General features: G+C 43.7%; 1 protein-coding gene across 4 annotated transcripts in view; it reads right to left on the reverse strand.

The window, feature by feature from the left end:
* The window catches only part of SMAD3 (SMAD family member 3), a 75,507-nt gene extending 52,527 nt beyond the window's left edge, over positions 1 to 22,980 (reverse strand). For all 4 annotated transcript variants that reach the window (XM_075713570.1, XM_075713571.1, XM_075713569.1 and 1 more), the window contains exon 1: positions 22,775 to 22,980. In XM_075713570.1, coding sequence (XP_075569685.1) covers positions 22,775 to 22,980 — 206 coding nt within the window. The remainder of the gene's footprint in view (positions 1 to 22,774) is intronic.
* Between the last annotated feature and the right edge of the window lie 4,659 nt (positions 22,981 to 27,639).

Here is a 27,639-nt window from a genome sequence, read left to right on the forward strand (position 1 = left end):
CAAATGCATGCTGTTGGACTGCCATTAGAATTTGGGTTTTTTTAAAATCTGCATATTATTTCCCTTTGAAATCACTGCTGGTAAAATACAGGGCCATGAAAAACGATGACAGAAATATGCAGAACTAAATGCTTTTACGTAACAGTTCAAGCACCTAGGAGGTGTGCAGTGATGGAATTTACTCCTTCAGAACTGCTTTGCAAAACCATGCAGTTACAACAGCACAGGATGCAAATTCCAGGATTGATCAGAAAAGAAGCAAAGAGACCAAAGATTCGACAAACTGGGTGACAAATGTTCAACTGTATGAGTCGCTACAAACGGAATCAGCATGATAATGCTGAACTTGTAGCCAGGATTATACCCATGATGGAAACAATGGGACATATGGGCACAAGTAATATTCCTCTTTCTTGAAAACTGTCTATTGTTTAAGAACAAAGCAAACCACATCCAAATACATCTGGCATCAACATCGAATGTTTTGCAAGCTGAGCCTTCTTTCCAAAACCAAACAACCTGTACATCCGAGTATCCCAGAAGTTTTGCTACAGCACACGATGAGTCTGGCCATTTTCTCAAGGAGGAAGTTAACACACGTCGTGCTGCCCACCCCGGGCTGCTCAACCAAGAGCCCACTGGCCCGATCCTCACCACCCTCCTTCCCTTTCATGTGGCGGAGGGCAAACTTTCTCTAGGAAAGATGGTGGCTGGAAACGGCCTATTGCTACCACAAAGGCAATTCATCCAGTTTGCATCCTATCCCCTGCTTAGATCTGAAGAGCGTCTGGGAAAGTGGGCAGCTGGGAGGCTGGCTGAATATTGCCCTGGAATGCAATGGCAGGCTGCTTTTAAACCACATCTCTTCCCTGCGGGAACAGGCTGCCGACAGGAAGCGGGCTCATGTGCTGCACAGAGCATTAATAGTACGGAATATGCTCCCACAAAGCACTGGAGCTACCACAAGCTACTGCATGCGTACGCCCAGGAAATTCAGAGCTTCGGAAAACGCTCGAGTGCTTCCTCGTTGTCCATGTATTATACCCTGGGTGTGCTCTCATTTCTGTCTGAGGGACCCTGAACAGAAACAGGACAACCCTAAAATTTCCACAGAGGAATGGAAGATGACTAAATGTGCATCATGCTACAGGTTTGCCTAGGAACAGGCCTTCACAGTCCCAGCCACTGCTGAGAGAAAGAACAGGGCCCACTTAGGGCCCAGTTAGCAGAAGCTGGGCACCAATTTCCATTTGTATGTGCTATTTTGAGCAGAAACAAGCCAAAAGGTATGCAAGCAATCTCCTTTCTTCTCAGCCTGCATTTGAATGCTCGGTTCCCAGAGTGTAACTCTTGTCCAAGTATTGACTCTAGCTGAAGAAATGAAGTGGAAATTAATCACGATGCCATTTTCAACAGCTTGCTTCCAGCTAATGTGTTTCCAGGTTTCCCCGGGCCCATCAGCTCTTTTTCATTCAATTAAAAAAAAAAAAAAAAAAAAAAAAAAGGTGTTCAGGCAGAGCTGGAAGATTTTCTACATTTCTTCATGCTCTCCAGACCTACTGAAGCCTGGTCAAAGCTACAGGTTGCAGTAGGTCCAGAAAGTCCAGATAGGTTCATTGCACGTGCGCAAACAAACTGCAAACGCGTGCAGCCAGTCTGAGACTTCGAAGAGGCATCTCGGCTACCAAACGTTTTGTAGAGTCGGCTCACACACTGCAAGAGCATCCGGGCAGCCCAATACAACGGGTCTAACACCTTGCCAAAATGCAAACTTACCGGGTGTGTGTAATACTACAGATGCACATACGTTTCTGTCCGAGAAATCCTGAATAGAAATACAACAGCCTTAAGCTTTGCCTGCAGAGTTTGCATCGCAACAATTAACGACGCAGCTCTGTGTTGGAGGCTGTCCAGGCAATTAAAAACAGAAAAGAAAAAAAAAAAAAAGAGCTTCTAGTATTAATCACCTTTTGACAATTTTCACCACAACAGTTTATAATCTTATCTACTTTAATTCCCCAGAAGTGTCAAAGTTAATTCTGCACTGGAGTAAAACCAAGAACGAAGCAAAGAAAAAATTCCACAAAATGGCAATCATCCTTCATCGCACAGCTCAGTAGTAAGAGCCTTTTTTCTCTAACCAAACTGGTAACACTGGAGAGGGACCCTGTAGCTTTATAAAAGCTAAAGAAGTAACAGGCACAGGAAGCTTCTTTTGGAGGTCAGGATAATCAGGTGAATGCTACGTTACCCACCCTTTTGCTCACAGCCAAACAGTCCCCCCGTCACCCCACCAGGTCTCTAAGTTTTGCAAGAGCATCACCCTATCCATCAGTCAAAATGCATCTTCCTGATTCTTCCCTGGAATCGCAGTTTTTCAGGCGCAGAAGGCTCGGGGCACCAGTCTTGGCGCAGCACCATTCTGGCGACTCAATGCTCAACTGGTCTTCAGCGACTTTGGGTTCCTAAGCCACCTGAAGATCAGTCTGCCATCACAAGTCCCAGTTCGGGCAAGTATTTAAATACATCTTTCAGTCTTACTGCAATGAGCACTACACAGCCCTTGCAAAGTAGCTGACTGCCAAAAGAGAGGCAGATGTCTTCTGCTGGTTTAAACCACATGGGGTGAATGAAAATTCCTTGCATCTCCTTAGAGCGTGTGTTCCTTCCTGACTGAGACTACAAACTCGTTTGCTTTGCTAAGCACTTGTAAAGCATATTTCAAATAATTATAATCTTGAGGTCTTCTCTAACATTACCACAATGTATATTTATTAAGTTAAAAGCACGCGCGCTGCTACCAAACAGTTATTTAACATTCCTTACAACTTGTCCAAGCAAGCTTTATATGCTGTGTAATCATATTCTTCTCCTCAGGGCAGAAATGCTAAGCGTAGCTTGAAACAAGAAGACACTGTTTTGTCCTGAGTTTACCCATAAAAGAAATACTTGAAGTACTGTTAATGTATTCCCACACCCCTCTTGAAACTGTAAGAATCATACTAGCATCTTAAATAAAAACAAATATAAATTGGAAAGAATACAGGAGATCCTAAATTCCCATTTTTCATAAAATTACAGAAATCACACTCAAATCTAAACTCTGACTCGCCTCATCGGTGCTTTTAAGCAGAGCACATGTGAGTTTGTTCGTGACCTGGCATTGCTCTACTCCAACACAGGTGTTGTATACAGTGGGTTTTTTTGGTTTTTGGGTTTTTTTTTTAAATGAAAACCTTTTCAGACACCTTCCTGGACAATTCGTCCACTTTCCTACAATAGCCCACACTATTCAAAACTATTTCTAAGCAGACTCAGAAGTACTAAAAATAATCACAGGACTTCTCCAGGTGGAAAAAAATCAAGACTCTGGAGTCAGAGGTCAGGTCCGTAGCAAGCTGCCTCACCTCCCACTGCCTCTACGGAGGAATTTGTGAAGTTTTGTTTCCACAGAGTCAGAGTGTCAGGCCACAGGGACACCCATGCTCCAACATGCTCTCTCCCATCCCTCTCAAATCATGAGGCAAACCCTGGACTTTAACTCGGAATAAATCAGCAATATATTACGCTGCTTAAGCGCCTTTACCCTCTTGAAGCCAGCAGACCCAAAAGCTGTGCTTCTGGGGACAACTGCTCTTCAGAAAGCTCCTCTGAAGGACTGCACAAGCTACAAGGGCACACAAAACAAAACATAACCCCCATCACAGGACAAAATTTAACATCATCTGAGCGGTGGGGGACTTCTAGAGGCAGGTACAGGGTAAATTTTATCTCCAGGGAAAAAATAAGATGACGACAGCAGAATTAAAGACCACCACAACTCTGGGCAATCTGGATTTAAGATATTTTCAAATTTAGTTTCATTCATTCTGAGAAATTTGGTTGATAGAAGGTAATTTTCTAGACATAGTATGTTTACACTTTTGTAAGGCAACTGGCTGTATACGGGTTGGTAAAACTATACCCACAAAACCAGTTTAGGGCTAAAGAAAATATATGAAAACAAAAGATATCAGAATTTTAAGCCATTGTTTTTGCTAAGACAATGACCAAATGACGACTGAATCACAGCAGTGTAAGTGTACGTTTATGGGCGGGGAAAAAGTAAATATTGAAGGACTCTTCAGTCCAGCCAAGAGAGGTACAATGAAGCAATGCTGTAAGCGGACACCAAGCCAATTGCAGCTGAAATATGGCACCTTTTTTTTTTTCCTTTTCAAATGTGAGGAGATTATTATCTGTTGAAAAAAAAAAAAAAAGGAGACCATAGTGGAATCTCTGTCTCGGTATCTTTAAATGAAGACAGGATGCATTTCTAGAAGATATACTTGTACAGGTTACTAATTTTAATACAGAGGTCAAAACTCTACCCACAAGTCTGATTTAAAGTGCATGATTTACAAGATATCAGGCTGGGTGATCTTGTTGCCATAAAGATAAAAAGACGCTCTGAGAACTACAGTACGCTCTGCACAAGCAGGCAGCAGACTCACACAGAGACAGACAGAAATGGGATTATGCCTTTTAATGGCAATCTACTATTAGACTAAATCAGAGGTCTAACGTGAAGCTGCATCCTTACTCAGTCCCAGAATGCTTCCTTTTGTTTCACATTTGCTTGCCAGTAGAGAGGTGATTTCTAGAAACAAGGAGCTAAACTAATTATCTGATGTTCCATTCTCTTTAGAAAGCCAAAGAATAGTATTAAATATATATATTTGGTAAGCAGACTGCAGTCACCGCAAGCTGAAAAAAATCACTTTACAAGCAATCCTCTCCAAAATGCTTTTAGAGTCCAAAGTAGCAGCAACCCCACTGTTAAACAGATCTGCTATGAAAAGGAAAAAATAAAATTAAAGAAATATTACTGCAGGCAAAGCAGCCCCCTCAGAAACACATGCGTCTGACAACACCTCAGGCAATACCATCGCCATGCACGAGCAGCTGCAGATTTTAGGAAGGGAATCGTATGGTTAGACTTAGATGTGTGATTAGTTCCACTGACTTACATGAGACTCAATCTGGCAAGGCTCTTCAGAACATGTCTGTCTTCAAGCGCGTGTGAATTTGGTGGGACCGCTATTACTCATCCTGAGTAAGTTCACAGGGCAAAAGGGCTCCCTACAGCTCTACATGGCCACGGGGCTGACCACGGGAAGCTCACTGCAGGACTGAGATCACGGAAATCTTCATTTAAAGAAAGCAGTTCTTAAAGGAGGGGAAGGTGATTAAAAAAACCCCAACAAACAGCGTGCACGAACCCCCAACCAAAGTTCAGCGTTCACACTTAGAGCTAAACCTTCCCCACTCACACCCCTCCCCCTTTTCAAAAAGAAAGACAAAAATAAACCACGAAGGGAAGGAAGGAAAAACCTCACAAATTTTTACGTTTGTTTTAGACCTACTGCAGCAACTGCTTTACTTAGCTTTTATCTGCTTTTGTGGTGTTTCCTAGCCCTTGACAGTTAAAGGCAAAGTGCTCTATACACAAACAGCAAAGGGTTTTTATACAGCAGGCAGAGTCCTTTGTTACTAATGGAAATTAGAGACAGGTGTTGATTGCCAAATGGACAGTAATTGCTATGCACAGGGAACCTGGGGAGCAGAAATACCAGAGTCCCTGAGACCTTATTACAAAGATAGCTGTAAGCTTCTTCCCCCAGGCAGTTACTAGACCAGTCCGTGAGAAAATAAGTTCTGGTGATGACTACGGTTCACACACACACTGTAATAAACACTTCCAGATTTCATGTCTCGCAGCATACTATTACTGTTATTCATTATTTGCTAAGAGATGACAGAAAGCAAAGTATAATAAACAAAAGAACAGAAAACTCCACAGCTCCCACCCCAGAAACCTTAGACGGGTTTTGCATAGCATCCCTCCAGGGTGCAAGTCAAGGCTGTTTTTCCCCTCTGCCTCTCCAACAAAATAAATGAACAAGTTGAACAGCTTGTGACATTTGCATGACTGGGGAGAGATCATCTGAACCGTTTGAACAGCCAAAGTCTAAATAGTTTGCAAGTAGTAAAAACCAGTTAGTGCCAAAGTCCTCCGAAGACCCTCACCTTGCTGATTGTTGCACTTAAAGTTACTACAAGTATTACAAGATGAATCAGTAATGACAACCAAACCCTGTAATTTCCACAGCAGGCACTTTCTACTTATTTTCAGCTTAGAGATAATCCCACTTTTATTAGGTGCTGATCTATCACTTTAAGTATTGCTAGCGCACTGCAGAGGAAGAGACCAAATGCCAGAGAATCAGAGGTTTTAGCTGAAAAAAATCTCATGAAGGGCTTCAACTAAGGCAAAAAGACGAGGAAAGTAATGCTATATTGATTAGAGATGCATATGAACGCCACCACCTGATGGTAACAATATGTTAAAATTATACAAGATTCTTCTGATGTAACTTAAAGGACAAAGATTTTAAGCAGCATATTTTCATTCAGTACACTCCAGGCGCAATTCCTGTCAATGACAGTTACACATCCATGTTCTGAAACACTCTCATCTCTGACAAAATGCATTGTGGTGATCTAGCTAATTTTCAATGAAGAAAAGAGTCCCATGAAGTTATAACGCTTCACACCTGCATTATCCAACATATCTGGGTCGCAGATTACTGCACATGGGAAGATTAGGCAATTGCCAGGTAATGTTGCCTCTTGTACAATTAGCTCATCTGTGAGCTAACAAATGCTCGAATTGCAGAGCGCCAGACTCGGTTAAGAAGATGGAGGAGTATTTCAAAGGCTGCTCATTTACTTGTTGCACAAGGATCACACGGCTACTCACGTTCCACACGAAGAACACCAAATGCCTGCAGAGTCCAGCAACGCCCAGACAGTTTTGCACCCACATTTCGCTGTGTTGTAACACCTCGCTCCGGCATGCAAAATGCTTTCAACCCTCATGAAAAGTGCTAGACTAAGGATATCTCAAGAGCTCAAGTTCTTCATTAGAGGACATGACCACTAACAGGCTACTTACCTTACACAATGAGACATCATTTAGTCTTTTCTTTGAAGGGGACATCAAAAGGTATAAGGGAGTCTGCATCTTCAGTGCTAGTCACTTCAGAGGCACCTTGTAAGGACAGTTACCAAATGGCCAACTGTAATGGCTTTGCATGTGGTTAGATGCCTGTTCACCGAGGAATCACAACATACCTACTTGCTAGTAAAGCCACAAACTTGTATTGAACAGTGCCTGTTAGCAACCGTGACAAGAAACTACCAGTCACTGGCGTAGGATGTGAGAAAACAAAACACTTCATCATAGTCACATTCTTCAAAGTCAAGCGGTTCACCCAGTGAGTAATATTCCTGCAGTGGTTTGTAGGTAACAAGAACTATGCTTGTAGAAGTGGAAGCCTTAAATAAAGTTATGTTACTGATGTATCATTATCATAATATGTAGAGATACGACAGCATAGAAGTACATGGAAATGAGATAATTCAGAGTTGTCATTTCTGTTAAAATGAACTTGACTTCCAAACAACATTAATGAGACACACAAGCGCAGCCTGAGATGTCTACTCTGTCCAAACCCACTCTGCCATTTATTGGCATATTAAGAAAATATTTGGAGTTAAAGTACAAGACAAAAAATTATTGACAAATAAAAGCAGGGGTTATCGCTATCACAACTTCCACCAACATAACGCCGCTCGCTACAACAAGCTGGCTTGGGTCCATCTGCCAGCCAACTGCATGCATTCACAGGGGCTTTCAACTTCTTCAGCCTGTGGAAAACTTACGTGAAATTTCCCAAAAGAAAAGACCGCATGAGCATTTTCATCCATGTAGACTGCTGCACAACACACATGAACATAGTTTCCTCAGTCCCCTCTTCTTCAGTCCCTGAAAACTACTGCAGTAGATACAAACATATGCAAATTTTAAACACTTCATTTGCTTACTCCTCCTCCAGTCTTTTGGTGCCAGGAGATAACACCAGAAAACAAAACTGGAGAAAGGTTATCCTATGAGCAAGCCTGTACACTGCATTCCCAAAGGACTGCCAACTTCAGATTGAGCTGCAGACCTCAGACCCCATGATAGCTACAAAACAAACTATGCGTATCGGTTTTTGTGAACCAAGAGACATGTTTGTCTCTTCTTTATTCTAAAGACGTGTTTATTCTAAAGAGGCTAAGTACCTTTGAGTAACAACCTCACTTGCTGTAAAAAAATAAAAATTAAAAAAATTCCTGCAAGCTAGCATTGGATCCAACTCAACATGAGGTGCAATTTTTAACTGACAGGAATAAGTTACTGAATCACTGTTAGAAAAGTTATGGCCTGTGTTTTGAAATAATCCTTGTCTTCTAAAAATAAGTCTTCAGTGATTTAATTTATAGCAATACATTACATATGCAGCTACACTGCACCAACTTTCAGCCAGCTTTTGACAACACTCAACCCTCAAATGAACCTAGAAAAATATTCTTCATAGCTCCAAGTAGCACAGTGACTGCAAACCAAAATTAAGGATGGAACAGGGTATGATTTGTAAAATCAAGATGCGATTCTAAAGCAAAAATGCAACAAAGTCTTTTACACTTCCCCATTTATCCTCTCACAGTGATGTAAATTCAGAACTGCTCTGCACGTGCAGAAATGACAGCCCTGAAGTCACACAGATGAAAAAATATGTGACTTACTGAACTAATAACAAAAATCAAATCCCACTCAGGCTTCAAAAACAAGAACACCTATGCCTGGATTGTTTTATGCATTGTCACACTAAGTAATGCCTTTTGCTTTCATAACAAAGAACATTTCTGTTCATTTCCTTGTCCTCCAAGTAACCATCTTTCCCCATTCTCAGACTCACCACCAGCAAGAAAAATAATATTCAAACAAAAAAACCCACCCCACCCCTAAACAAACAAAGAAAAACACACACACCCCGAGGAGAGTGCAAGTCACAAAGGCACAAATTAGCAAAGAGCTATGGTCAGCTCATCTCACGAACCAGTTTTAGCAGGGGCACACAGCATCACGGCCCCTTCACTGGGAGGGATGGAGGAATTTCACATCTATATGCACTAACTACTCCATCCCTGTGGAATTCCCTCTCCCTGCTTTTATGCCCCTGAAGCAAGACAAATCTCTGATCAGCATTAGAGCTGACTGGAAAACCATTATTCCATTAATTCATTTATGTAGGCACATGTACATACTAAACAAGGGCTATTTATATTTTGTTCCAACGTTAATAGACCATTAACATTTTTTTAATGAAGTTACAATACTTACTTTTTTTTTTCCCCTCCATAGAATGGTTAATTAAAATACCAGTGTCTACTTGAAGCTAATTGTACTGGACACAAGGTCTTATGTATTTATATACACATATTTAAAAAATTATATATACACACACACACATATAAAAAAAATAAAATGCACAAAAAATCATTCTAAAACTTCTAATGGCCTCTCTCCAGTCCTAAACTTCCTTCTTTTCCTCTCTTCTACTGAAGTGCACAAAGACTGTCAAAATGCATGTAATCAATGGCTTTGAGTGCAAGCAGATCTTTCATCAACTACTGGATAAATTGGAAACATATAAACTTTGAACGTAAGCACTCAAAGGCCAAATTAATAACAGACTATTAGTGCTCATTAGCTCTACCTCCCACCTTTCCTCTTTCTTTTTCTTCTGGAATAGCTGGCCTGCCAGTACAGCAGAAACTCTGAAATGCCATCCTAAAAATAGAAAACAAGAAAGAAAGAAAACAAGAAAAGAAAGAAAGAAAACAAGAAAAGAAAGAAAACAAGAAAGAAAGAAAGAAAACAAGAAAGAAAGAAAGAAAACAAGAAAGAAAGAAAGAAAACAAAGAAAGAAAGAAAGAAAGAAAGAAAGAAAGAAAGAAAGAAAGAAAGAAAGAAAGAAAGAAAGAAAGAAAGAAAGAAAGAAAGAAAGAAAGAAAGAAAGAAAGAGAGGGGGGAGAACGGGAACTGAGAGAATAAGCAGAGTGAGAAGCTCTGTAATATAAAACTGTCTCCAGCTTCAAAGTCATCAGCCAATCATAATCCAATAAATGCTTTTTTTTTTTTCTAAAATCAGAACACTCAAATGTCTATTTTTATTCCTGTTTAGAAGCAGCTATCTCAACAGGGCTTTCAAACCAGTAGAGCCTGGCATGCAAAGCAGTGACTTACAAAACTCAATTTCAAGCCATAATTTCCAAGGCCTTCACTTGCTTCTATGGGTTCTTTTGTGTCTGGCACACCGATATTTTACAGCACAGACACCATTAGCAAAAAATGGAGAACCAGAGTGAGGAAACTGAGGGGATGTTTACATGAAACTATCCTTTTAACCCAGAACACTATTTAAGGGTTCTCCCTTCATGACTGTACATCATTCCATGTATCTAAATGCCTATACAGTTCTTCTGATATCCTAAGATACGTATTCTCCAAGTGCAATCATCAGGAACTGCAATACTTACAGATAGGTTTTAATTAAAGCTTGTTCTTCTGGCCCTCAAACACATCAATAAGAATTGCTAGGTACGCTTAAGGTACTGAAAAATCAAGACAATAGGGAGCTGTACCCATCTTAAGTCTGGAAGATATGCACACATAACAAAATACCATCTCTCGAGTATCCAAGGAGGTGTATCCTCAGCACTTTCATACTTTCTTTGTGTGTAGGTTGCCCAGAGAAGTTGTGAATGCCCCATCACTGGAAGTGTTCAAAATCAGGTTGGATGGAGCTTTGAGTAACCTGGTCTACTAAAAGATGTCCCTGGCCATGGCAGGGGGCTGGACTAGACGAACTTTGAAGGTCCCTTCCAATCCAACCCATTCTATGATTCCACGATTCTAAAATGCTAAAGACCTCTTCCAGTATTTGACTGAAAATTAGTTTTATGAATATAATTATCAATGCTACATTATCAATATGTCATGAATTATTGGTATAACTGGGAAAGAGCAGCTTTCAAACTGACTCCTGTTTTCTATCCAGAGCATGGGGAGAGGCACTCTCAAGAGTAATGCCACTTCTGTCTTGCATATGGAACACTGTAGCAGGCCTTAGGATGTCTGCACCCTAAATGTTGCTTTGCCTCCACCCGCCGTGAACCTCAGCTAAGTAAACCAAGTTCTCAGGACTTCGCTCTCCCCATCAGCAAAAGGAGGTAAAAATCCTTTTGCTATAAAGGACTTTAAGATCTATGGTATAAATTGAGAAGTCACAAACACTCCCACTTCAGTAGGGCACAGGCACTTCAACAGGTTGTGGAATGAAAAGGTCTTTAAAAGGACTAGATAAATATTGCATAGGAAAGATTTTTTTTATTTTTAAATGGGAGTAGCTGACAGCATCTGAGCTTAATTGTCCTTCATAGAAAGTAACCATTTAAACCACAGAAGGACTACTCCAGAGGTTGTTTTGCTCTTAGGACATCTAAGTAACCACCATCTCAAGCATTACTTCTTTAGCCTTACTTTTAGTGAAGGGATACACTGTTTCCCACAGCAAGAATTCAAATTCAACTTGCTTCAATACCTTTGAAAAGAGCATTTATTTCCAACTCGTAAATGATTTAAAAGAGAAAGCTTAATTAATAATGTTGTTTCCAGCCAGATGGCCAGCTAGTAGTTTTCAGTCATCCCTTTCGGAACAACTCACCAGAAGTCTTCAGATGCAAAGGAGTTATAAAGCAAATAGATGTGACTGCCCAGCACTCTCAGCAGCTGCCAAAATGTTCAGTAAAAGACACGGCTATAGGTACAGAAACGTTTAGTTTTCCCAACTTGTGTTGCTGTGGGTCACGGTCATAAAAGCCCACTAACAGCAGCACAACCGCTTCACAGACGCACATTTATTTCATTTAACATTTTGTATTTAGATGGCATTAAATTCACATATGGTTATATAATATTACTTAAATGAAAACATGAGGCTACATGTATAGTGTTTCCCCTGGACTTGTGCTAACAGACTTCAAACTTAAGCTCAGTAGCAGACCACTGTGGTATGATGAGTATCAACCAGTCAAAATATTCCCTGTGTACAGGAGGCACCAGCACAGAGATGAATAGATAAATATTATGCAAACCCAGTTAAGGTTTACCACTAAACATCTATGGAATTCTAATATTCTCACTGACGTAGCATCTACATATTTTCAAAGAGAGTTTCCAACAAAAATTAAAACTGCTTTCTTAGTACAAACGAGATGCTGAACAGCAACAGAAAGCTTTTTAGAGCAGCAAGGTATTGGGTTTTGCAATAGAGTCTACCTCTTGAGATTTTAAGCGCTTTTCACAACTGTTATTAAATTCTCTGACATCCTTGCGAGGCAAGTGCTGTATTTGCCAGGTAGTTAAGAGTACGGTACGAGTGCAGGTTAAACATTTTGCTCAACGTTACATAGTGGTATGGAACAAAACCTGATGTTTTCAGTCTTCCCTAACCACAATGTACATTCATTATGCAGTAATCCACAACTGAAAACCTATCTTAATTCAGTTATGACTGGGAAAAACAAATATGCAATTGCAACTCTATGCATGAACTTTCGGCTTATAGTTCTACCAAACAAGCAAAACCAGATTTGGGAAAAGGCTTCAGTGATCAGCTGTCTACCTACACACAAGTTATTTATGGCATCTAGTTCAGAGCAAAGCTCAAAACAGTTTGCAGACTGCCAGCAGGCTTCTGCTGGCAAAAGAAATCAGCTATAAAGTAGTATTAGCTTTGATAATCAGTGATTTTGTAAAGCTTGTTTCTAATGCAGTGGTTTCAAATCAGTGAGTTTCTACTTTCCACCATTCTAACAGTCATCTTCTGCAAAAACTCCACTGGCCATTAAAAAAAAAAAAAAAGCCACAAAATTTTGAAAAGAAAACAGTAAGTTTAACAGACCAAAAATATAGTTTTGACTTATGGTGAAGCTTATGTTCAGTAAGTCAGGTGAATTTAGGCCCAAGAAGCAGATATGGAGTAAGATGAAGCAAATCATACGCAAGTTTCGCCATTCCAAGCCCATGAAACTCTTACAAGGTAATTAATCTGGGGCCTCCAGAGTTAACTGGAGTTTCGCTTGAAGGTTCCAGGCCAACATCAGTAACTACTCTAGAGCCTTCCTCCAACAGGCCGCTGACCATGGCAGAAGAAAGAAAGGATAGATGTTATTAGCAGACCTTGTGCTCTTCTGAGTTCAAGGCCTGTAATTGTGGGTGGGCTTTATCTAGGCCATCCAAGAGGAAACCCCTGCCTTCCTGTATTTGTGTGGCTGCGTAGCAGGGGAGGTGGGAAGGGGGCTCAGGGAGAAGCACATTATAAGGGCTTTGCCATTGGTATGCAAGCTGGTTAAAAATGGTTGGGGAAAAAAAAAAAAAAAAAAAAGAAAAACCCCACAGTGAGAACAGCCAAATGCTGCCTTCTGCACAGGCACAGGATCAGGAGCCGCTGCCAGTGGTATCTCAGCTACAAAACGTGGAGGGCCTCTGCCAAGCCATGCTGGTGCCCATCAGAAAACCCTCAACGAAACAGGAGCGAGAAAACTCCTCCGAAAATGAAATGCTTTGCAGAGAAGTATCATCTTCAACAAACTTCCAGCTAAATCCTGCCTGGCTTCCCGCCAGATTTCCAGCCCAGGGCTGACAAGTCCAGTCTCCGTGGGACACGCAGGGTGCCCAGCGCCGAGCCCTCGGGTCTCGCAGGCTCTGCCGGGCAGGCCTCAAGTCTTGCAAAGAAGAACCCACAGGAGCCCCGAAAGCCCTGAATTTAAAAGAGAAAAACCAGGTAATATTCAACCTACAAACACCTCTGTCCTCCGTTTTCAGTTCACTGCTTGCTTGTGCTGGCCTGACTCTCACTTGCACGTAAATCAGCAGTAAATTTACTGAAATCCATGTAGTTACACAAATGCAAAAAGAGTGGGAAAAGACTCATACTCCAGCTGCTTATTAGCCTTTCTTTTAGGCAAAGAGTGCTTTTTAAACACTGATAGAATTTTTCAGATACTGTTACATGTGTGCTACAAATTGGCTATGCAACTGACTCAAGGGGAACAACAATTTGTTCAACAAATAATAAGAAGAAAAGGACCTTTCTGTACAGTTCCACATGTATGGAAACCACAGACTTTGTATCTCTATGAAAAAAAAAAAAAACCCAAACCACATCTAGTCTTCTGAGGATAACAAATTTAAAGGTGTTTGTAGTTGGGTCTTCCCACACAGCAACACTTAAAATCCAGTTATAGAGGGAAAGGAAATTTGGGGGAAAAAGTGTTCTCTAGCTGTGAAGTAGCTAAAGCAACAACAGTTGCACATTCAATGCAAAAACAAAGAGGCACGCTCATGTTCCACAGATGTCTTCTACTAAGCTCAATATTTTTGTGAACTTTGGCTGTTCCACATCTGTGAAGAGTAAGTGGATTTCTCTTTTCATGTTCAAGCAACTAGAACAGGAAGGACAAAGTTTTTCCTCTTTTGTTGTGAAAAAGGAGAGTCAGTATCAGCATCCATCATTCAACCATTGCTCGCTGCAACTTCACCACAAAGAAGGAAATTTCTATTTTGACTTCCCTTTTTAAAAAGACTGTGTTATGGTTAATGAATGTCACCAATTCAAAGATAATCTCTGACCTTTCCTGTGACAGAATTTGTAAGCTAACGTTTAATGAAATTTTCAGATTAGATAAGTACATATTACAAAGCGAGCTAAAGATGGTCCACCTAATACCTCAACCCTGAGACTCTCCTTCCTGAGGACCCTAAAGCATGGAGGACACGAGAGCCCCAGGCAGACAGACCGACCCCCCTGACACCTTGTCCCCTGCAACCTTCTCTCTGTGATTCACAGACCTCACCTTTTGTAAACTGATGCAGATTCCTCCGGAGATCGAAAAGCAGATGCTCCCCTTCACGGGGTCAGGCACACGGCCCATCTGTGGCGAGCGTGCAGGTGCCCTAGGACAAGGTAGGCACACACAGACCCCAGTCACACGGCTGCCTGGAGCGTGCAACTTCTTTGCCCTCCTAGCCTCAGCGCTGAACAGCAAGCGAGCTGTAACAGTATTTCTAGCAACAAATAAAAGTTATCAAGATCACCTATTCACCTTTCCTAGACTTACACAGGTAACATTTCTAACAGATAGGTTTTACTGGATTTTTAAGCATGTTCTTTCATGAGGCTCACCAATGAGATTTATAATTTCATCATGTCTTCCACATCAGCAGCACCTCCTAATACTGTAAAAATGCAATCAAATTGCCTCCTCCTGGAACAGCACAATTCTGAACACAAGCAGGTTGAACAATCAAACTCAGGAGGAACAACTACCATTTTCTCCCCATGCTTCCCGGCGTCCTTTCCCTGGTGCTGCTGCTATCCACTGACATCTGCAACTTCAGAAGTGCATTCTTGATGCCAGCAAGGCCGGTATCAGCAATGGTTGCTCACGCTGAGTAATGCCTGTTCACGTGGAGATTCTCCACTGTAGAGACAGGAATGATGGTTCGATACTTGGAGCAATTGCCGGGGCACACAATCCCACAGATTCCCTGACCTGTCATTTTGAATAGCATAAAGTCTGTCTGCACCACAGCCGCGTAGGATGGAGAAACCTACCTTGTCCACTAAATGAGCAAATTTGGATACCTAGGGAGTTGTAGCAAGCTGGGTCTGCATGGCAGCAAGACATTTTTTCATACTGTAGTGGGTGATAAAGTTGAAAACACACATTGTTTTGCTCATCAACGTATATCCTTTGCGTATAGTGTAGCTACAGCAGCTTAGGTTTAATGGGCTTCTTAGCTGGCGATGAAGATTTCCTATTCTGGAGCTCACACAATTCCTGGGTGACCCTCTAAAAAGCAGGGTGTTATTATTTCTTACCTGGCTGGGCTCTTCTGAAGATGAGGGTTACCCTTTTTCTTTTTTTTTAATAGGGCTGCTCCTATTACTATGCACAAGTAGTTTATTCCTGCTCACATTTGTGACCTATGCTTCTGAAGGATCAAGGCTCTAATACAGAAAGAGCGAGCTCTGGCTTTTTATTCTGTTTCTACAGAGCCACAGTACCAGTAGCAATCAAACTTTCCTGCTTGCCTAAGGGCAAGTCCCATCATTCTGACAGTGATGGTAAAGAGATGGGTGAGCAAATGAGGATCAGGTCTAAAAGGCTTCAAAACGTCTTTAAAAGCACTATTAACTGCAACAATTGACACATTATTGTCTCTTCAGTTACACAGAAAGTTGTGCTACCAGTGACAAGTACAAGAGCCCAATTATTAACAACTTCCTTGTCTTTATGTTTGGACTCAAGTCGCATGTAACAAAATGTAATTAGCAAACATTTGCTAAGCTTGGTGGAGTCAGCCTACTAGAACTAGAGTGTCTGGACAAGAACCTCTGCCCTGTCTTTATTCCCCTCGCTCCTGTCTGCTCTCTTCACTGCCAATCAACACAATCAGCTTTGGACTGGAAAAAGCTTTTTACACAGTCCATCAAGGCAGGCAAGGACAAAAGTTAATTAGGACTATTCATAAGCCTTACTGGAAGAGAGTGCTGCTTCCCATCCCTGAAAATTTAATTGCACTCAATAGAGGAAAGCTAGAAAAAAATAATAATAATAATAAAAAAAACCCTAAAAAAGATAATTTGGGAATAAAATCTGATTTCAATTTAATTCAAGCACTGTTTGGCCCTATTTATTTCATAAAGTAGTTCATGCAGGATAATGGCATTATTGTGCATCTAACAGCATTAGAAGCTCCTAATAAATTAACAAGTGAAAATTAATGGCTGCTCAGTCCATTAAATCTTGTTAATTTTATTTTTGTTGCAATAATATAGCGATCACAAGTTTACATTATTAAACCAATATTTATTAGAAGAGCTCATTTTAATTGGATCCCTGATGTGATAATCCCATACAGTGTGTATTTCTTGATTTCATCCATTTTTTGCATTTATTTCTCATTATATTTAAATGACTGCAATGTTCGGGGTCTTTTCCTAATACTATAAAAGTTAAGCAACCATTTTAAACATTTTATTTCACAAAGATTCAACACTTACTACACAATATAATGAGAATCTTATGAGTCCTTTCAGAAGCTATTTTAGTCTCTTGAGAAAGGGGGGAAGAAGAAAAGGCAGAGATACTGAATATTTGAAAACATCTCAACAAATAGTAAAATACATTTTTCCCCTTAGCCTATCATTGTTCTGCATAAACATCGCTGTGGAGTCTTTCCAGTCAAGAGGAGTTTCACCATTGGTTTTAATGCAAAATGTTAGCTGGCCTGCACATATCAGGAAAAAAAAATTATGGAAGTATATATACAGACAAAAGGTTTTGCATTGTATTGGCTGCTGACAGAGAGATTACAAATTTAAGACATCTTACTAAGGGCTGGGTCTGACACGCTATTCCAGCAGCAACTACTTTGAGGGAAGGGGCTGCAACGCCGGACAATCCTTTCTCCCCGACCTCCCTCTGTTCCCCAGTTCTTCCCTCTCCGCCAACACAACTGAACGCATACTGGCTCCCTAACTGGTTGCGTCAACATTGCTGCTTTAGCTTCACAGAAGCGTTTTGGTTTTTAAAACGGTGCAGCGTGGACTAGAAGTCAACCCCCCACGCTCTTGTCCAGGCTCATACAAGAGGCAGTAACTCTGATGGAGAAGAAGTTGGAGGGGCTGTGGGGAGCAGAAACCGCTGTGCCCGGAGAGCGGGGTTTGACCTTTGGGGAGATGAGAAGGAGGAAGGTGAGAGAGGTACTGATGGACAAGTGGGACTGCGGGCAGAAAGCACACCTGACTAAAGGCCTGCGTCCACTTCCGTACCGTATTTTCACCTTTAGACCTGATCTGCAGTCACACTAATGCCACAAAAGCTAGTTACGAAGAGATTTGTGAAGCAGCGCCTACCCTGCAGCTATCACCGCCACCGCTGAACTAGCTCATGCGGGTACTGCGAGCAGCTCCGCTGTGGCAGCACAAAGGTTAGGACAGGGCTGTAAAAACCTGCCCATAAAGCTCGGTCAGTACATAGGTTAGTGCACACAGTTTTGTGGCAGCAAAATTACCGGCAACAGGGAGCTAACAAGTATAATGGCAGCTCGACTGTGTTTGCACACAGGGACTGCACCGTAATCATCTCCAGTGCACCACCGTTGCGACAATCTAAAGTGCGGATGCTCTTAAACAACTCTATCGCAATATTAAAGCTCCTCACACACAGGACAAGCCAAACTGAAAACAAGGTAGTTTAAAATTGGCATTAAAAAGAAGAAAATATACAAATTTGCGTGTGGACACACAAAACTATGACCGTCCCTTTGCTTATTACTGAAACCAGATGGGCACCAGTCTCAAAAGGAGAATGTACTTCACGGTCCTGCAGACAGCCTCCACCACTTACTATATTTACAGTTTTCATTTCAAGGCAATCCTAAGAACATGGTCAATTTGTGTAAATATTGTGCAGGCAACTACCAACACAACAGAAGGTATGCTCACACCCAAGATGTTCCTAAAATCACTTATGTATTAACCCTGGTTTTCCCCACCAAAATGTAAATCATTTAAGGAACACCTTGTTCAGCTGCTTTTAAAAAGCAAATGTGCCATGTTTCCATTCCAGTTGGTACATTCTATCCTTATCAGATGGGTTCCACAAGAAATAACACCCACCCCTCTTCAAAACTATTTTCTAAATTAAAAAAAACACCACTTAAAAGGTGGTGTTCCTTACATGCAAGAATCCTGGCTCCCCTAAAACCACTGGTGATATAAAAAAAAAAAATACAGTAATAGGTTCAAAAGAAAAATATGCATATGAAAATATATCACCAAATGTCATGAGGTTTATGTCTTAATATGTGTAGTACCACTAAAGCTCTTGAAAGAAAGCATTTACTATCTCATCCCATATCAGCGAGACTATATATACTGCACAGCTTTTAGAAATTACTAAGTGCACATCACACGTCCCTGGCTTCTGCAGATCAGACCCCTATATAGGTTAAGAGTTAAACACTCATCACAGTTCAGCCTAACGCACTTTATTTCTAGGGCAAAAGGCTGACAGTTTGTCAGGTGCACCGTACGGCCTCTCTTCAGATCAGGAATAGCATTAGAAACTCATCGCTCTTCTCCCAGGGTTGAAGTCCACAGGGTTCTGCAGGTATGTAGTAATGTCAGCTGTAGACTTTGCTACCATCAGATTCCGTGCTTACCATACTCTTTGGTCTCAGAAGCAAATAGCGCCATCAAAAATTCAAAAAATCTGATAGCAGCTGGAGTAGACCTAAGCTTGCTCACAGAGCAAATTAGAGAGGCCGCAAACTCAAAGAGCTGGCTGTGCTGGGGTACGTGCTAATGGCACGCTACCCTCGAGCTTGTCTGAAAAGTGATAAAAATGTCCATCCTGAAAGCTGGGCTTTCAAGGTCAATGCGACTACTACAAAGGATATATTTCAATGGGCAGAAGAATGCGTGTTTTCAACTTTATCACCCAATACAGTATGAAAAAATGCCTTACTGCCATGCTGACCCAGCTTGCTGCAACTCCCTAGGTCAGCTCCTGACACCAAAGCCCAGCAGCTCAGTGCACAGAGGTTTACAGGCAGCTCCCTCCTGGAGAAGGATGGGCTTTGGGAGCAGTGCGCCAGGGAGGGAGGGAGGTCCTCTAAACCAGCTATTCTGTCGAGCACCAGTAACTGCGGCACCAGAAACAATCAGATGATCTGAAACTGGTAGGTTTTTCAGGCTGAAATTTCTTCCTGCTCCGGCAGAAAAAACAAGAAAGAAAAATCCTGCCAGCGGAGCGTTACACTGAAATTCTTGAAGGTCTCTCCAGCCTTTTGCTGTCTGCCACAGGTCCTTCCAACAGAAAAACCTGGGGCCTGGGGCGTCTGTCACATCATCTTACAAATGGAGCACTTGGAAAAGTAATGCATGCTGAACAAATACACAAGCAAATAAACTATTCATTGTTTAACAATCCGTCAGGATAGAATGCAGTATGTGTATTTCCAGTTCCAAGTAGATAAAAATGACAGCAGGAATAAATTTGGTATTCTAATTCCTTAGCCCCACAAGAAAAAATAATTTTTTCTTGTTCTTTCTTAAACTAATCCCACCTGATCACTACAGGAATTTGCTATGTAGCCCTTATTCCCGTAAGCAATGTTTCTGCAAAGCTCAAACACTTTTACATCTGCAACTTGCTTCGTCTCATGGATACAATAGCTAATTTTGGACTTACCCTGCTCCTGCTGGGCCAGAGTCATCACTGGCATAGCTCCACTGTAATTCAGTCTACTGATGCATTACAGACGATGCACAACATGACCTAATCCTTAATGATGGTTTTTCCCCTTTTTCTCCACCCCAACATACTTATTTGACTAAACAGTAAAAGGACATATGTAGAATTATTTAAAAAAAAAAACCAAACAAACTAAAACCATACTAAAATTGTGTTGCAAACGCTAATTTCAAGTGACACGACAGTCAGATTCACAGATACATTAGGGGACACAGCGCAGTCCAGAGAAGGCACAGCTCTTAAAGTCACAAGGCCTGGCCATAGTTCCAGCTTTGCCACTGCCTTCTAGACAAGCTGTTTCACATCTCCGCACCATTCCCCGATCTCTGGTATATAGATATTAACCTCCCAGTATGCTGCTGCAGAGGGTGCAGCACAGGCTAACCTAACCATGCTCATTTGGGTCTCGGTAATATACATACTAAATAATAATAAAACTGCAAGCGAAGTGTCATGTTTAAAAACTAGTGCCAAGGCATAAGGAGCTACCATCAAAATGCACTGATACTTCCCCCATACCAAGGTTTAAGATCTGCAGGATCCAGGCTCTGCATCATAAGTGAACACGAAATGTTTTCATTTCTGTACAGATTTCCTTTAACAGAGCAAGGTCTAGGAGAAACATTCACTTTTGCACAGTAGGAACAGCCAGGACAATCTCTGGAGGTGGTAATATTTGTGACTTGCAATATCTGCTTGTGTTATTACTTATTTTCAAGCTTTAAAATTATTTTTCTAAATTAAAGCATCATACTCCACCCATCTCTTTGCTTCCCTTGAATCATAAAATATCAAAACCTTCCTCCCTTACCTAAACCACCTTGTTACTAGTAAAAGAAGTACCAAGAGGCTTCACGCTCTGCTCCCTAACAGGTCAGCATCAGCTAGACACAATACCCAGGTCACATCAGCAGGGCTGCTCGAGTCATTTGCTTCTTTTGAAATGGCAAGGATTTCAGGCAAGTGGTTTGAGTAGGGTATTATCTATGTGGAAAGCACTGCTTACCAAGAATTTAAAAATATAGGTTTTAAGGCATTTGTATCGGGTGGTAGCTCTGCAGGTTTTGATTTCTGCTTCAACTAGGCGAAGCCGGAATAACTCTAACAAAGGCTGAGAGGTCTATTTGCATTACTGGCCAAAATCTTAGCCACAGTCATTCACTACCAAAAAGATAAGGAGACTTTATTTTTCCTTTAAGAAACCACTATAGTCGTTGGAAGAAAATTTTAGGAGTTCCAAATACCCACATTTCTAAGCTACTTGCTTCACTTTTTCATGCAACAGATGCTGCTTTGTATTAGCTACTGCATATTAAATCATTCTGACAACCAAGAAAGCGTACATTTGTTTGCGCGCGAGAGAAGCATGAATACACACACACAGAGATATCTTCTCACGCAGAAGCATACAATTATGCAGCATTCAAATATTTGGGGTGAACTTTGGCCTTTGTTTAAAAAAAAAAAAAAGTACCCTCAAACAACAACCAGTAACAGAATCAGCAGTCATCCGGCTGAGCTCACAGAAATCAACAAATCTTCAGCAATAAAACACCACTTGTGGCCAGCTATTTGAAAGTTACTTGGAAAATTTTTCTTAGATGGGATACTTATATACACGTCCTTTATGATTTATAATGGTCTTACGGATCGATCTCGGAATGGAGGCTAAAAATAAAATCTACGTTAATTCAAAAAATGGAAAAAAACCCCAGTTATAGTCACCCTCGCATGCTTTTTTTCTGCACTCCAAACAATCCCCTTCAGCTATACCATTTGCATTCCCGATTTAAAAAGTAATTTGAAAACATACGCACAGCAGGGCTCTAAATCACCTCTTCAGAGTAATATCTGTCTAGCTAATATGGAAGAAACCAAGCAACCCAAACAAAACCGTTTTCCCGATACATTAATCAAAAGAAAATCTTAATGTAACAGTACTTGAGCACACGCTGAAACTTTTGACAATGAGAGTACCCATAATAAGTGTAACTGTAATCCAGAGCGCTTCCAACTTTTTTTTTCTTTTTAATCTCGGCTGGAGACATATTTTCTCCCCTGCATTCCCCTCTTACTTTCTTCCTCTCTTGTTACTAGACAGTAATCCAGTTCTGCAGCCAGTTCATTTTTTTTTTTTTTTTTTTTTTTTTTTAAAACTATATATAGACCAGGCTGGAGCATGCAGGAGAGGACTAGCACCGCACCGAAGCGCGGCGGGGCTGGAAAGCACAACAAGCCCTCCGCCAGCCTGCGCCAGCGCCTGCCGAGCCCCTCGGGAGACGGCAGCCTCCGAGGGGCCCCCGGGCACCCCCGCGCCCGCCCCGGGGGCCCCCGCGGCTGCGCCCGCCCCTTGCGCAGGGGCAGCCGGGCCCGGGGCCGCGGTGCCCGCCCGGGGGTCACCCCCATTTTGCGTGCTCCCCCCGCCGCCGCCGCGCACCCCCCCCCCCCTCACCTGGGGATGGTGATGCACTTGGTGTTGATGTTCTGCGTGGTGATCGCCTTCTCCAGCTCGTCCAGCTGCCCCGTCTTCTTCAGCTTCTTCACCAGGCTCTTCACCGCCTTCTCGCACCATTTCTCCTCCTGCCCGTTCTGCTCCCCTTTCTTCCAGCCCAGGAGCCGCTTGACGATGGGAGGGGTGAAAGGCAGGATGGAGGACATGCTGGCTCGCCCGGCAGCGCCCCGCCGCTGGCTCCACGCTCGCCCCGCCGCCCCCCGCTCCGCTCCGCTCCGCTCCGCGCAGGCCCCGCCGCGCCGCGGGCAGCACAAAGCCCGGCCCCGGGCGGCGGCGGTGGCCTGGCCTGGCCCGGCGCCGCGCCGCTCCGCTCGCCCGCCCCGCCGCTGCCTCAGCGCCTCGGGCCCGCGGCACCAAACTTTGCCCGGAGTTCGCCGCCTCTCCCCGGCGGCGGCGGCGGCGGCGGCGGCAGCTCCCTCCTCCCCCTCCTGCCCCGCTCTGTGTGCGCGGAGAGGCGCCCACTCCAGCTCATTCCCAGTCTGTCTCTCATGCAAATTGCCTGCTGGCCGCCCCGGCCCGGCTTCCACCCCCTCCTTCCCTCCCAAACACGCTCACTCACGCCGCCGAGGGAGGGCGGGGAGGCGGCCGGCCCGCCGGGAACTCCGCTCCCCCCCCCTCGCCGCCGGCGGCGGCCCCCGCGCTCCCGGCAGAGGCCCCCGCTGCCCGGGCGGGACGGGGCTCTCCCTGCCCCAGCCCCGCTCCAGCGCGGGGCCCGCTCCAGCGGCGTCGTGCCCCCGCGGCCTTCCCGCCGCGATCCCCCCCCGCCCCTCAGAGCGCAGGGCGGGAAGCTGCCCTCAGGGCCGCCGCGGCGGGAAGGGGCGGCCGCGGCGGGAGACCGCGGGGGCTCTGCCCGCCCGAGCCGCGTCCCCTCGGCCTCCCCGCAGCGGGAGACCCGCGGGGGCTCTGCCCGCCCGAGCCGCGTCCCCTCGGCCTCCCCGCAGCGGGAGACCCGCGGGGGCTCTGCCCGCCCGAGCCGCGTCCCCTCGGCCTCCCCGCAGCGGGAGACCCGGCGATCCCCAGAGGAAGGCCCGCGGTGCGGGTTCGCCCTCCCTCAGGGCCGCGGGCTCGCAGGGTGAGGGGCAGCGCGGCCGTAAAAGCCCAGAGCGAGCTAAGGAGCAGCCTTGGGACGCGTCCCGTCGAGGAGGAAGGCAGCAAAACCAAACACAAGCGCTAAAGCCGCCTTCGCTGCGGGGAAGGGATGGAGGGTCCTCGGGCAGGGTGGGATGGATGCGGCCCCCGCCGCGGCTCCTTCCTCTCTGGAAAGGCGCGTTTCCGCACACAGGTAGCTGAACCCAGCTCGGTCGGTCATGCTCAGGCAATCAGAAGTTTTTGTTTCAACCCCTTTAATTTACTATTCCATTCCCTCATCTTTCCACCCCGAGAACCAGGTACCCGAATAATTTTTGCCCTGTATCAGGCACAGATGACACCCTGGAGATGTTTACTACCAGACCCGGTCAGAAATTCTCAGACGGAATATTTTTGTCAGAGGACAGCAGTTCGTTCAGACCTAGGTGTTTTGCAGGGATGCTTCGGTTTTGGCTGACTCGGGGTGGCATCCAGGTAAATTTCCAGTTTCTCACTTTCCATCGCTGCACAGACCGGGCTGTCACACTCCCCAGTCTCTAGCATCACCCCCTCCACGCTGAAAGGGAGCCCAGGCCCTAAAAAACCACGTGAATAGAAACCATAGCTCCTCAGGGCTCCAGTTCTCTGATAAACCACCCCGAAACGGTGCCAAGCGGCACGCATGGCAGCCTGGCAAGCTGCAGAGAGGCTGGGGACCACCTGCAGAGTCACCAGGTGCCTCCACCGAGGCCGGTTCGGGTTTGTGAACTCCAGCTGCTTCACAGCTCCTTGCAACAGCTGCCCAGAAACAAAGGGGTAAAAGTTTTGGGGGACCCAGCTCCCACATTCGCAGGTTTTGAGCTGAGATACACTTCCCGGTTTTCTCCATCCTATCAGACGGGATGATGGCGAGCCCCAATTCGGGAAGCCTCCGGGGCTGCTCGGCAGCTCCCAGACACGCAGGTTCTTGCCAACCCACATTCTCATATTCCAGGTTTCAGTGCAACCCGGTGGGGAGACTCCTCGAAAGCCGGCATCCAAAAACTTCCCGTGCCTGCGGATTCGAAGCAGCCAGCCGTACAGATTGCCTAGTGGCAAGTTAGGAACCGATGGGTTCAGACAGCGCCTGAGGCTCAGAGGCAACTGGCTTGGCTTTCACAGGGGTTTAAAACAAACAGCGTGTTTTATTCCAAATTGACAGTAGCGAGTTTTGAAATATCAATATTGGGTACAAATTAAATACTCCCTTCTCTTTATTTTTTTTTTTCCTCCAGCATTCTCATATTATTCCCCAACATGCATTCCCTGAGTGTCTTGAATTTTGGAGGCTCACCGCTAAAATTTTGGAATGTTGCCCTGACCCAGTTTTTGGCTGCCTCGGTTGAGATGCCTGAAGTAGAGAGATGTGGAACCCCTGTAGATGATCCCAACACCATTTGAGGAAATAGTTCCTCAATACCTCTAAAACAATACAAAAAAATTTTGACACTAATTACGCTGAAAGCGGGATGCCTAAATTACTGACTGTTGCTAGTGCCATTGACTTGCTGCATAGTTGTGTTTTTCTGAAAAGGCCTAGTTCCCGATAGCTGGTGATTAGTTAAGAATCTGAACTTTTATTCTAAAAAAAATTTTTTCCCCAACTTTAGAGAATAATCTGAACACGTGAACCAAGTGAAACACAGATGGTGAAGTTAAACACGTTTTTTTTAATGTAGAAATAAGTACTTATTACAATTTTAAACATGGTGAAGTTCAAAGTAATCTTTTTCTATTTTCCTATTTCTTGGCCCAGCACATTTTGCAACTATAAGAAGCTCAGAAGACGACTGAGTGTGGAGGACCTGTCTCGGACCTGGCAAGTCAATGCTACGTCAGGGTGATCTCAGTGCAGATTTTGGCTGGGGACCGTATCTGTTTCTTTCTAGCTGTTCTCGCTAGAAAACCGTGGGGACCGTTCCATACTTTTTTCATCCAGAAAGTTTGCAGTAATACTCAAATCTCACCTCTACGCTCAGAATTCACGCTGTGACCTCAGTTCAGTAGGGCTTCCAGAATTTTCTGTACATATTCATGGGCTAATCTTCACTCCGTTACAGTCATATCACAAGTGATTGACTGGGTAAATTTAAATAAGGGGAAGGAGAGGAAGAGCTGCGTGGTTTGCTCACACGTGTACAGTGATTTAGTGGCAAAAGGGTGAATAGAATTTGCTAAATGCTAAAGCAAACTGGGTCTCGCTTGCAATCTCATAAATAAGATGTAGGCTGCTAAATCACTGATCTAAACTCTGGGCCCCAGCAGCACCGTGAACACTACTAAAAGCAAGTAAATATTTGGGTTTGGGATGTAGAATAAATTTCTAAGATGAGGGACATTACATTTTATGGAACAGCTCGTGTGCCTGCTGGGGTTACCTGTCAGAATGAACTGTTCTATGAAAATATGACTTTCTGAACCCCTAGACAGTAATCCTTTATTTCAGAGAGTTTTGGACACTCTCATAGTGGAAAAATTAACAGACAGGAAAAGACAGGACCGTCCCAATTTTGCATGGTCTGGATCCGTTCGCTGGTTTACAAAATGTCTGATGCCTTGGAAGCCACCACTAGGCAGGATGAGTTTATGCATTTATTTGTGATATAATTTTTTCTTTGCATTTTAAAAATCATTATCTTTGTATGTTTGGGGCATAGTACAGGTTCAGGGACTTCACTTATTGCTGTTTGCTCTCACTGAAAAATAAAGATACATACAGTCTGCAGTAATGTGACAAAACCATATACTTGGTGGAAAAAAGCCATAGCCTTTGCGGCTGTCTTGTATTTCTTAACCTCTTACTAATACACTGGCACCTTAACAATTACTAAAAAATAATCTCTACATACCTTGTTTATTAGTAGGCTCAATCAATGAATAGGAACAGAATTTAAACTTTACTTTCACAGAGAGAAAAACTGGGCTTTGATTCAGGAACAATATAAAATTAGCATGAGCAACAAGGTGGTGTCCTCTGCAGCTCACGCGCGCGCAGATGTACCTTATTAAAGTATTTTTAACAGCTTTTGAGACTGAAGAATAGCTTCTGGGCTTCGCTCTGCGTTCCCTTTATATCCTTCAAGTAGCGAGAAGGGAGCGAGGGATTTTGGGGCAGACACGAAGCCGGTTCCATCGGCTGCCGCCGCTCTCCCCAGCACCCCTTGTGCAGGGGCGTGCTGGAACAGGCCGGCTGGAGGAAGCGTGGCCAGAGCACGCTGTTCTCTGGCTACGCTCAGCCGACAGACGGTTCTTAGGGGAGCCTGGTGCCTGCTGAAACAGCTCCCCGGCTGTCTTAACATGCAATTGTGGCTAGTTTGAAAATCAGGGAGTGGTTGAGAGCCGGCTTCTAAATGTACTGCCCCCATCTCTCTCACTCCCTTACTGAAATATTAAGTATAATTTCCTGTGTGGGCATTACCCGTATGTGGAAGGGAATTTTACAACGGCACTGACCAAGACGGCTGAGAAGCAGGTGGGCAACCTGTGAAGTTCTCAGCAGAGGGGATTTGCTAGAGCAGCTAAGAGGGCTGTGACCTCAACTCCACTCCCTCCACGTTACGTATGTCGCAGCCACGCTGAAGGGTGACATAGGCAGCAGTGCAAATGAGGAGATGGTTTTAAATCAGGTTATATTCATATGTTAACTTGTAAATAAGGGCTGTGACATTTAACTTTGAATCTATGTCACATATAATATG

The sequence above is a fragment of the Pelecanus crispus genome, chromosome 7, assembly GCF_030463565.1.
Source record: "Pelecanus crispus isolate bPelCri1 chromosome 7, bPelCri1.pri, whole genome shotgun sequence".
Taxonomy (NCBI): Eukaryota; Metazoa; Chordata; class Aves; order Pelecaniformes; family Pelecanidae; genus Pelecanus; species Pelecanus crispus.